General features: G+C 37.4%; 1 protein-coding gene across 2 annotated transcripts in view; it reads right to left on the reverse strand.

The window, feature by feature from the left end:
* The window catches only part of UVSSA (UV stimulated scaffold protein A), a 58163-nt gene that overhangs the window by 32097 nt on the left and 12651 nt on the right, over positions 1-13415 (reverse strand). For both annotated transcript variants that reach the window (XM_075092087.1, XM_075092086.1), the window contains exon 7: positions 1779-1890. In XM_075092087.1, coding sequence (XP_074948188.1) covers positions 1779-1890 — 112 coding nt within the window. The remainder of the gene's footprint in view (positions 1-1778; positions 1891-13415) is intronic.

The raw sequence follows: 13415 nt of genomic DNA on the forward strand, positions 1-13415 counted from the left end.
ATACATAAGAAGCCTCTCACAACTGTCTGGAAGGCCGCTACCCCTCTTTTCCATTATATTCCTTTTTTGAAAGTCCCACTGTTAGCAATAGTTAGAACTTATTCAGTGTTTATTGCAAGACTGAGATAGTTCGGATAGCCAATGTACACTGGTATAATTTTATCAAAATATAACCTTTTTTTCCATGAATGAAAAAATAAAAAGCTGCCCAGTTCCTGAGTTTGGGTCCTACAGCCCTTCATCACTGTTCTTGTCTAACACACACATCCGCTTCCCATTTCACTACCTCAGCAGGCCCAGCTCCACATCACCTTCCTCAACTCTCGGTTGGACAAAGTAAGCGCCTACAGACTGTTCCAAGCAACACGTATGCTAAGAGTGATGCCGAACCACATTGCGGCTACCTGCTCACCAGGACACTAGTCTGACCTCAGTACTCTATATAGTTGCTAATTTCCACTTTTTTTAAAGACATGGAGGAGCAGGAACCTCCTTCAAACAAGCTGGAACCAGCCAGTTGGACTTGCTGCAAGTCCTTAAGTGGGGAACACAGATATACAGATAATCAATGCAGGCCTTACTTCCCAGGGTGTCCCAGTAGGTTAAGTCTAGATGGGATAGATGGACTGAGGCACTAACAGGACTTCACACATGCAGACATCCTTGAGCTGACCCCAGCCACTACAGGTTATCATTACTAGCAATCCTTCACTGTCTGTAGCTAAATCTAATGGCAGAAGACGGTAAAAAGGTCACTTGAGCTACATCATCTTGGGTTTACACAGGCACACCCCCTTGTTTCAGCAAAAAAACTTTAGGCTTATGCAGGTAATAGCTGCAGCCTGACTTTTATGATGCAAACCGCAGAGAAGTTAAAACTAAGCACGAACAGGATTGAAGAAGGCACAACACAGCACCACTCTCACACAAACACCGAGAAATCTAGGAGCATGGAACTTATTACAGAGTCCAAGGTTTTTAACTTCTATGTGATGGCAGCTACCCTCTCCTTCTCTACAACGTACCGAAATCTTCTGAATCTTAAAACACACAATACTGCACAGAGGCAAAACTGCAGACACTTAGTAAGACAGATGTACAAAGGACGAGGAGTCATGCATTGAAATGTAATTATTTAAGGTGAACTTTCCTCAGTAACTCCCCACTCAATTTCACAAAAACATTGTATTTTTATTTAAAATAAAAACCTTTAGAATGCATTAAAAGAAGACAAGATTATATTTTGTCATCTGGTATGTACTCAGTGGCTGTAATTCTACACTTGAAGGCTGAGCTCCATTTAACATCTTGTGATAGCAACACCCAAACAAAAAAAAGAGCCTTTTTTCTGAGCTCTAGGTTGGCCACCTTACAGGAGGAAGTTGCTGCACATCTCCAACTGCTATTAATGCAGGTCTACCCCATCTCACCAGACTGTTACTAGTATTTCTAATATTCAGGCTCATTTACAGCTTTACTTTGCAGTCCCTTCACTCCCAGTATTTGTTAGCACACTCATAAGCATACATGATGCTGCTTCTGGCTCTGAACTACAGTGGAACATGATGGAATGAAATAAGCTTCTTGTTGCTCTTGCTCCTAGAAAGTTTGTTTATCTAGAGCCAATTGCTGCTCCCGTATCTATGTAATGACTTCCTCATAGCAGTCGGAGATTACCCACACCGCTGATCACTTTATTACTTCAGAATGGCTGTTTATTTACTTTAGGGCAGCAGTAACATGAAGGGATAAAGCTTGTCACAGCTGGGCAAACTCACCATATTCCTTACGCAGGTGGTCCGGAATGTGGGGCTCATAACCTTCCTTCTCAGGGACCTCCACAAATTCATCTTCATCCTCGTCATCATCATCATCATCCGAGGCTTTCATCTACAGAGATATTTTTGTTAGTGTTTTCGTGTTTGGTGGTTTTTTTTGTTTTTGTTTTTAATCTGAAGACTGCTTTTAATTTCCCTTCACATTGGAAATATTTTGCAGGCATCTTGGTAGCCCTACTGAGACTTCTCTATGTCAAAAGTATATCCCTAATTATGTATTTAATCTTTACCTAAGATTAGGCCTTTACTTAACATTTTACCTCTAAAGCCATACTCTATCCTAAGGGCTTCTTTAAAGCCCCTTTTATCTATTAGAACGCATGCAGTTGGTGAACTCTGAGAAAGTGTGAATCTATAAAATAAGACAAAAAAAATCTTAAAATAACATCAAGATTTCAAATTAATGAGCAAATTATAGCCTTATCTCTTCTGCTTTGGTTGATTTTACTCATTTAGCTGCACCCAAATAGTCTGTGGCATGTTAAATAGTATCACAAACTGTTTAAGAGCTCAAAACCAGACCAGACAAACAGGAAGGGAAGCTGAGGGACTGGCAAGCTAATACTGACCAAAGTAAGAATATTCAGATCTGTGTACTACAGTGCTTCACTGTGTCTCTTCACAACAACACTAAAAATCAATTGACGCATTCATTATTTAACTACTTTGGTACATCCTAACCATTCATACAGTCAAGAGCAACAAAATGGGATTTTTAAAACATGCACTTGGTCTCTAGCGCAGACTGAAATTGAGTATGGCTACCTGAAAAATAAAAATAGAGTTCCTACCAACTAACCAGGGTAATTAATTCACTCAAGTGGCTTCCTATGTATCATTTCAGCTAGCTACTACCATGTATGTGCCAGCAAGTCTCTACAGTTTTTTAAGCTTGTTCCATACTTGAAAATGAATTTTTCTTCTATACTACAAATAAGCTACATGAACCTGTGCCACCTCAGACATGGCCTGTGCTATCAGAACTTTGAAATAGCAAATGCCAACTACCCTAAAAAGGCAGTAATGCTGAAGGTTTTATGCTTTATTTCCTTTGCCCACCTTGGGAGTCACCTAATTCTTAATAACATAATTAGCACATTGTTGTATGTCTGCCATGCGCTCTCACATGTCTAGGAAGTAATAAGGGGTATCCACTAAAACCAACCTTACCACAGGCTATGACTTTTTTCAACTTCACTGCAGGAAGCCAAAGCAATAGATAAGGAATGGTATCATTTTTACTATTTTCAGCTGCATTCTTTACTCTCTTACTGCACCTGACTTATGTTGATATTCGTATCAACTACTCATTGTTACAAGCACCGGAGGATACTGCAGGTTTTGCCTGCAGCAGAATTTTCCCAATTTAATTCACTGCTCTAATCGTGTGTCAAAGCTGCACAGCTGAGTTGCTCTGAATTGTACACGTACTCTGAAACCAAAAAAACCTAGAAACCAGTCTTGGTGTATTGAACGTAGTTAAAAATTTAAAATAAATAAGAACAATTTTAAAAATCAGCATTTCTTTTTGGTCAGGCCTGTTTGTAAGCTAGACTGAACTAATTTCTAATAAAGATCATTAATTGATATTGTTACACATATTGACACACTTTAACGTATAATGAATGGATGGTTCAAGTTACAAGTACAGTTCATCCATTTGTTTTAAAAAATGACTTTAAGAAAGCTGTTGTTCCAGTGAAAAAAAAAAGAAAAAAAAAAAGGTATTTACTGTCCTGAAGAATAGATTTACTACTGCATTCTTACCAGAAACCACCTAATTAGTCTTCATTTTAAAATAAAGTCCCAGCCTAATCATGTTTGAAAGTACGCTGCTGCCAAAGACAGGTAGCAACCACAAAGTAGTCTCTTTAGCCAGTTACCACTACCTTGAGAGTTGCCAATCTTCAGGCTACATGGGAGGATCCTGCACCCTGGTTTATTTTTTGTTTCCTACTGCAATCATTTTTCCTAATCTAGAGGAAAGCGGCAATTCAGGCCCTGCCTGGCATGGCCAAGACAGACACACGCTGAACCTGACCTCCGCAGTAGAAACCAAAACAAGAGTTCTAATGCAAAGAAAGGGTCAACCCTTTTCTACCACTAATCTACCACTATTCTACCACTAATCACAAACTCGCAAAGGCACTAGACATGAAAGAACATCTGTGTTGAACGGCAACTTTTGGAAGACCTTTCCAATGGCCTTTAGAAAGAAAAACATCATCAGGTTTTGTACTCTGCACAACAGAAGGCGGCTAGAGTCTGAAGAGAAGTTTGTTTGTTTGTATTTTGGTTCTAAAATTCTGCTGATGTTGTCATCCCCTTTTTAGCTGTCAGGGGCAATTTCAATTAACTTTGGAAATAACATCAACTCCTATTTCTCCAGCTGGAAGCAGGGCAACATATTTTCCATACTCAGGTTCCATTTCTCATTTAGCTATTAAAAAAAAAATAAAAGATTTCGCCAAGCTAAAAATTGTCATGGATGATCTTAGTCTCAACTTTGTGCCATAATATAAAAGCTGACTAAATTTCACATTATAAAACAGGGAAAGTAAATTCAGTGTATTTCCATAGTTTTTGCTCAGAAGTAGTCTGTAAACAAATAAACAGCAACAGGTTTAAGGAATTGAGAAATAATGTTGAAGTAGTAAAAGAAAGAAAACTCAGTTCAGACTGATCATTTAACTTAGATCACCACATTATACCTAAAATATCAGTGGGTATAATACAAGGACTCACGTGCATAGCATATCTGAGAGGACTACAAAGAATTCAGAAGAGTACCATCTTTAATTGACATTTCTCCTAGTTTGTTCACATGCCGTTGGAGGCATGTAGCGCTCTGTACGTTAATATACTGAAATTCAGTGGGCTTCACTAATCCTCAACTTGAAAACTGCATTAGAAGCAACTTTGCTGTATTACCTCCATGGTCTAAAACTTCAAAGCACGTGAAAAGCCTGACAGAGAAAAGGTATAATCAGATGCAAATTCACTTTGTTTAGGTACAATCCATGAACTGTGCATTCAAGTACTATAGAAAACATTAATCATAGGAAACTGTAATTTTTGTTATCAGTCTAACACTAATCAAAAGGGAAACCTGTCACTACCGCTGACCTGTGAAACGTCCCAATTATACTCTTCGGAAATGACAGGAGCACTTAACTTCCTCACTGAGTAAATGACGACGATCAATCAAGTTTGAATAACAATGAGCCACGGAGCTGAAAATTATTTTTTGTATAGAATCTACCCAGGAATTTATGAAAGGTGAAAAGCAACCCAAGGTTTTAGGGGCATTATGGCTTTCAGCTAGTGCAGCGCATATCAAACACTAAACAGAATTTATGTGTTTTAATTTTCTAAAAGGTAGATGTGGACTTGGTGCTACAACGCATAACATATAATGCCAGATTTTAAATATGGGGGTCATTTTCATAAAATATTATGCTTATTGTTCACACCCTTGAATTTCCCAGGGGTCTTCTATTAAATTTAGATTTCCTGTAAAAAAAAATTAACTGCTTAGGTAACTATAAGGAATTAAGCCCCCTTTTCCCTTCAAACAGACCTAAAGTCTTTATTTTGATATAATCCGTGACAAGATAACTTATTTATCATTTTACTTTAAACTATTAAAGTCATCACTGGTGGAAATTCAGAAAGTTGCACGGTAGTAGTGGGTAGTTACATCTCAATTTACTTCAATCCAGGGGCACTTCATCAGAGCCATCCCATTTATGCCATTTTGTTCCATCCCCTTTCTACAGAAAGGAGGAGAGCTCATGGTCAACATTATTAGTCAGAAAAGTATATTTTTTTTTAAATTCCACTTTTCAAACACGAAGAAGGCTCCAAAGCAAGCTCTACAGATGCAGTATGAAAGTTCAGCCACCTATTTTCCACTTTTCCACTGTAGATAAACTTTTTCAGTCAATTAAAAGAAAAAAAAATCAACAATCCACAATGAAATCAGAAGAAATAAATATTTAAGACAATGTTTTGAGTGGCAGATTTAGTAAATTATAATCCTTTAGGAGTGAGTAGTTAGGTACTTGCAAAGAAGAAAAACAAGACTATGATAAAAACAAGCAATACGCCATTTCTAGTGTGCCATACCTATAGCATAAGGCTCAAGTGATAAATACTAAAACGTAAAGCTTTTCTTGCAGTGTACAGAATTAAATACCTCCAAGATAAGGAGTCACGCAACTGCTTGTTTCTCAATCATCTGTCAAAGAACTTTGGGAAAAAAGTCCTGTTTTCAAAACCATTCTAACGATCAGGTGATACGAGAACTAAGCAGTTTGGCAGTCTTACCAGAGACGCAGGGTGAACCACCTTCTCTCTGTCGCTAGAGGATGGTCCATCTGAAGGGAGACCAAACAGATTCCCCGACATCAGAGGCTCCTTGCACCACCACTGCTCCTCAAGTTGTGTGGAAAAGGGAAGTTTTTCCATTCAGTGTTAATCTGCTCCCTAATGCTGACAATTATTTATTTATTCATTTACTTAACTGAATCATGGTTTTGCAAAACTATGTGGTTTGGTTTTTTTTTTTTAACATAGTAGTATTCCTGACTAGATACCTCACCGTGAGAGGAAACAGAGAGAAAATTGCCAGATTCTTGGGCTGAACTTATTTGCATACGAGAATACAGTAAAAAAAAAACAACCCACAGAAAATATGCATGCACTATTGTCATTGTAATCAGTCGGAACAATGCCTCCTTAATTCTCCTAATTTTCAACAAACTTAAAATAGTGCTGACTTCTCCAGTGCAATCAAACCATTTGCTCCCTAACTCATTATAAAAACTTTAAAAACCAGTCTCCTCCTTATTAAAAATACTGAAAGCAGATGTTGGGTGCCAGCAGAAATGCAATTATATCTTTTACTTTGGAGTCAACACTCCAAGAGCCTCCAGCTGGTAGTGTAGCTCAGTGCAACCACAGCTCCAGTTAAATGCCCTGCTCATCCATCCCAACCAGTAATAAATGCAGAAAAACCCTCCACCCACCACACAACACTTGGAAAGATGTAAAGAAAAGTCTTTGGTCCTTTTCCCAGTTTTATACAAATTGATTGTTACATTCCGTTAAGAGGATTTAAAAACCTGAGCCCCTGCAATCATAATTAAAGCAAGCAATAAAATGACTGAAATACACAATGCGATCAGTTTGTAGGACAATATGTACCGCGTCTACTAATTATTTCAGAAAAAGGAAGGAAGAGAAGGATTTTAGAAGGAAGAGAAAAGACAGCACATGAAGAAGTCATGTCTACTTACTAAAACACCACTCGCAAACTACAGCTGGGACCATTAAATAAATTTTGCATGGTCTAATTAACTTGGTTTGCAATCTCAATTACTTTTCACCCAAGAAATCACTTTTGTTCAGTTTTACGTGTGTCTGTTTCCTTTTTTTAAAAAAAAAATGATGTAAGGCATCCTCAGACAAGTGAACTCTAAACTTCATTTGTCTTTCAGCAGGCTTGATGGCTATGCATTTAAAAACCCATTCTATCTTATAAACTAAAAATTAAATGTACTCAGCTGTGATGGTCGTCATTGCATCTGCTATTTATATGCTAATACCCTCACTGGAAGATCTTGCAAATTATTCCACCATGCCAATATCTCATGTGCGTCTACTCAAAGCCAACTGAATATTTTTCTAGAGGCAGACGATTTTGGCTGGGGAACCAGAATATTTATCGCCTTAGAACCTTGCTAAAGGGGCAACCTTAAGCAAACACATTTTTTATTCAACCGCAACACAAAACATGCTTCAGTCGTCTCAAATGAAGTTTGGGGATATTCTATGTAAGCAAACACTGACTGGGTAAAAATAAATTCTTCAGTGCCGGTAACAGAAACTGAAGAGTCGGAGTATCTTACATGTAAGGACTTTTTACAAGTTCCTCCTTTTCAATCCTTTTATATTATCCAGCCCTGGATAAAAAGGAAATAAATGCTGGCATTTTGACAGATTTCAGAACCCTGCTTGAGTTTTCTTGTGTGTAACACAAGGAAAACATAAACTAATAAAAGAGCTATATTTACAGGGACCTCCCACACACACTCCCTCCCCTTTGCTCTGTGATTTGAGCATAAATTCAAACCTAGATGACTGCAAATTAGATATGTGGTCCAGGCAAATCACATTTTATGTTTAGCAGTAAAAGTTATCACCACCCATTCTATTTGTAGTTGCCTCACAGAATCACAGAATCACAGAATCACAGAATCACAGAATCACAGAATCACAGAATCACAGAATCACAGAATCACAGAATCACAGAATCACAGAATCACAGAATCACAGAATCACAGAATCACAGAATCACAGAATCACAGGCTGGAAGGGACCTCAGGGATCATCTAGTCCAGCCTTTCTAGGAAGAGCAGAGTCTAAACAGCACATAGGGTACTTGAACAGTCTGACTTTTATTCAGGAATGCTTTTTTCCCACTATTTCATAATTTCCAGAAGTTAGTAAAAATGCTTAAATGGTTCCAGCCCAACAGTTACCCTATGCACAATGCTGGAGAAGCAGCATACCTTCCTCCAAATTGCTTTAGCATTATAAACTACCCAATGAACCCATGTTTCTTTAAATCAATGCACGAGAGCCATAGTCTATGAGTATTGTCACAGTCCTGGAGGTGCAAGCTTGGGGTTTACTCCCGACTTACGCCAAAGCCTCTCCATTCCACCCAGTGATAAGCACAGCTTGGCCATGCTCATTGGAAGGTCAATAGTGGTGAGGTGCATTGCACAAAACCTGTATCACTCTGTGCTACTAGCTACTGCATCTCTGGACCCTAGCAGGCTCGAGGTCCCAGAGAAGCTTAGGATGGATTTTAATAAACAGCAGCAAAAATTTACTCAAAAAGACCAGTAGGTCTGAAGGTGCAGGACAGTTCAAAAAACCTTGGATCTTAATGAGTCATTGTTCAGAAGAAATTAGTACATCCAACATGCCCAAAGGACTAGCAATGTGCATTTACAGCTTCACAGAGGACAGCAAATAAAGGTAGTCTGGAAAACCGGTGCATTTAACAACATTATTATCTTGGGAAGATATTGCGAGGCAAGTTTAGTACTTCTTTAGCAGTAACAACTGCTGTATCCTCAGATATACTTTCATACCTCACTACTTGGGCTCCTCCATCCACCAAAATAAACAGTACTCGGTTGCATAAATATTCTTAAACCTTAAGAAGGTATATTAAAAAAGCAAAGTTCTCCTGCATAATCCAAAGTTTTCATAAAATGAATACCACATTCAGGGAAGGTGTAACAGTTTTACTTAAACTACTGAAGATCTCCAGGTCTAACAAGGCCTTTCCTTTCCATGCATCCCAGAGAGCTAGAACAGAAGTCTGCTACCCTTCATTATTAAAGCTAATAAAGTTCCCCAACATAAAAAAAACATTGACTCCTACAAAATTTATGCTGACCACCTATATTTGATACCTATATTTCTTTTGTTTTATCAAAACTGGCTGTAGTGTTAGTCCCTTAAATGTCTTCATGTAATATTTATACGAAAATAAAGGTTACATCGTACTTTTAGAAGTACAGGAATGTACTTCTCCCGTGCAGTTACTGTACATACTTCAGGCACTACATCTTATTACACAGAGAAAAAAAAAAAAACCCAAACAAAAAAACCCACATATAGTTTAACAGTAGTAGCTGGTATGTTTTTTTCATCCAGTTTTTCATTTACACTGGGAGGTGAGCTAATCATAAATCACCCCATCAATTTGAGTCCTCTGATTAAGTAAAGATTGACCTTCATAATCGGATCGGCATTACCTGAGTTTATTCAGTTACTGAAAGGGACAGTCTCACTATCTGAGCTTAATGCTGCTACAGAAATCTTCTTCTCTGGATTAGGTTCCAGTCAGTTCAGGCCCCTGCTGCAACAGGAGCTCTATTGCTGGTACAAGGGAGGCACGGGGAATCATCAGGGGAGGAAACAGAGACAGGACTATCCCTGTTGATTGCTGCTCATGTTTAGATCATCTTTAAGCCAACCATAAAATCTCTACCGAAATATATAAGCTGCTTCCCTGTTCAGTTCCCACAAGTAGTACAACAGCAACCTGTACAAAAACCTGCCTGTTAAAAAGTAGATTTGATAACTACACTAAGAAATACCAGGTAGAATTTAATTTTTAATGTTTCAGGAATTGTAGAATGGATTAAATAATTTTAACAAAAGAAGACGTAAGCATAAAATAGTGTTGCACACATTACCTGCACCTTGAAAACCAACCTTGGCTTCTTCATAACTTATGGATAACCATGAGTAAGGAAAGACTGTAAAGTGCCTACTCAGTTTTTCATTCATCTTAACATAAAAGGAAAGGTTTGCAAGTTCAAAGTCTGAGGTGTGATAAAGCCAGCAAAGCTACAGGCCAAGTGATGTGAAATCACGTTTAGAATCCACGCTCAGACAGGAACGTATCCAGAGCAGAATTCTTAAGATGTTTCCCATTCCTAAAGCGAAAGAAACCCCTCATTTTTGTCACTAAAGAAGAAAGCAGCTGTCATATAGCCATTGTCAAGGCTACAAGCATTACCCTGAACAGCCACTACGCCTGCACCACCCTTCCCTTCTTTCTGGACTAACCATTTTCCTCTACACAGTGTTCCCTGCACACCAGTCCAGGTAAAATTGTTTAAAGCCATTGCTTAAGGCTGTAGTGAGGTCCAGGACTGGCTTTATCCAATTCTGGACAAACAGTTGGTTTATGGTCTGATAACTCAAAGGTCAACCAAAAATACCTTTCTTACCCCTCCACAGAGAAGTCTTTAGGTTTTCCAGTGCTTTTCAGCTAGTCCAAGTTATCTATGAGATGACAAACAGTATTCCTATGGCCACTGGAAATATCTTAGGCAATGTTTTTAATTATTTAATTTATGATTCAGAGGCCTATACATGATAAAAGCTAAATTTTAGAGCTGAGAGGGGGAAAAAATTCTCAGTACTAGTAATTTTCCTTATGAAATTTTAGGAAGTGTGATTTTCACCTAAAACGCGATATAACAAGATTTCCTTTGTGCAGAAAATTCCTACTGCATTTGCTGGATTACCACCTATCGCCTAGACCAGATCAAACTCATGCTGTTAAAACTTTTTATCCATGACCAATGTATATATGCCCCTACCTCATGATATAGACTGCACACATATACACTGTAAAATCAGTAACTAAATTGCCACTTACTTCAGCAATCAAACTCATTAATGAGTCTGAACTACACATTTATTAAAAATTATTTCAGAATCTATATATTTAATAGATAAATATACATCTCAATTAAATAAACCTAATTTATTACAGGCAACAAGTCAACAAAATATCCTATGCAAGACACACATAACTTTACATATATTCCTGACTCTGGATTTTAGGCACAAAGATATCATTCGATGTGAATATATTTACTTTAATATCACTGCATTAACAAAATTTAAATGCATTAGTACGTGTTCCAAGCCTGAAAATTTTCTTCCTTATCCATTTTTATAAATACACTTTTATGAACCGTTATGAACCTCACAAATATAATCAATTCACTTCAGTAGACTGTTTCCCCTTGTGAGGTAGGATGGATAAAAAGCAGGAAGCAAATTTATATCTACTACCTACAGAGTACACACCACTCAGTATTCATAGATGAATCAAGGGCGATGACCTTTCGGCCTGAAAAACTTAAATACTTAACATAAGGGTTAACTTGATGATAGAGACATCCTACTTTATTTTACACTCTATTAGAAAAGCTCCAAATTGCATTGTGCGACCTGCGAATCAGATAGGGATCAGAGGTCGTCACAGTGACAACTTTAAGAATTCATGGCTAGATCTGCATAACAAGATATTTTTAATAACTTTGTAACAGCAGCAGGCTGCATAGCCAGTGCAAAGCATAAAATACACCACGGCAACACTCAGCTCTAGAAAAGGAGGAAAAAAAAAAAACAAAAAAGCAGCCCAACCCCAAAACATCAGACGAGCTGATTAGACACTTCAACAAGAGACTGCTGTTTTAAGTGCTAATTTTACAGTGTTTTGTTTTATATCTGTCCTACATCCTGATAGGACTTAAAAAACCCAAAAAACTATTTTAGCTGAAAAGCTATTACAAGAGAGACGTTTCACAGAGAGAAATAATTATCATATGATGGTTAAAATGGGGGAGGAGGGAAGAGCATCTGTACGACTTATTTAATATTTTGTGTTTACTTTTATAGTTACGATTGACCTGGCTTTTTTGATAAATATTAGCTAGACAAAAAATAGTAATTTAAAATGTTGCCTGGGCTATTACTCTGACCATACAAATGTTATTAAACTTTATTCTGAGCACATTACATGCTAATGATGTATACAGTCTGATAAAGGACATCTTTAGGTGTAACATTGACTTAAGTATCAAATATCCCTATATTTCTCTTAAGTTGTAGAAAACATACGAACAGTCAACATCAAGTTACCATTCTAATCTCAACATTAAATGCCTCTGGTTTTCAAAGGGCAACTTTGTTGAGTTATGGGTTTTTGTCTGTGTGCGATTTAAAAGCATCACCAGAGGAAAAGCCTTCTTTTACAAAGACATCTCTCTTGCCCCTTGGTCTGAGTATGTTTTAGCAGATGTGGGTTCAGGCATGGTGAGGGATCACAAAGGACAATTACTTACCCCCAGAAACAACTTCTCTAAAATGAAGAAAAGAAATAAAAAAGGAGAATGTGAGTGTAAGAGGCTGTTACAGAAAGCAGAAAGCAGTCAGCTGGACTGGGTTCTCTATGGCTACAGAAAGCAGCAAAAAGAGAAAACAATACAGCCTTTCCTTTTGATCTAAAATTCAAGTGCAACTTTTTTTTTTTTAAAGGCAGGCACTAACTTGACTAAAAGCCAGACTTAGAAAAGAGCTGGTTATAAAGCTACAAAATTATTAGGTAGAAATAACTCATTAGTATTGATAAAATGCCAAGCTGTAGTTGAAGATATGGAAATTTAAAAAAAATCAGAATTAGTCTTGCAGCCAAGTAATTGGTAGAGCTCTTGGCTTAATTTATTACGTATTAAGATTTTAATCTTTCTATATATTAAAATGTTTTAAGACTAAATTATCACTGGCCAATACTTAACTTGTAAATATAATTTGTAACAAGTTTCTGACATTATTCCGTCAGAAAAAATCCAACTTGTATTGCAGTAAGGTTTGGGGATCAGGTCAGGTTCTGGACAACACAAGGACAGCCTTCTCCAAATCTAGTTATTAATGGCATTATTGAATTCAACCAGATGTTTCACATGGATAAAATTAAGTACACGAATAAATCAAGATCCAAGCACGCGCTTAGATTTGACAGAAGATAAGGAAAGGTGAAACAAAACATAATGAAGACAGTTAATGAAAAACTATATATCTATCCCTGATTGTTAATATAACTTGAAATTAAAAATTCAGAGTGTAATAGGCCTGTTAAACCATCGCTCTGCTGACAGACAAATGAGCAGGATGCTTCTCACAGCATAT

The sequence above is a fragment of the Phalacrocorax aristotelis genome, chromosome 4 (genome assembly GCF_949628215.1).
Source record: "Phalacrocorax aristotelis chromosome 4, bGulAri2.1, whole genome shotgun sequence".
NCBI lineage: Eukaryota > Metazoa > Chordata > Aves > Suliformes > Phalacrocoracidae > Phalacrocorax > Phalacrocorax aristotelis.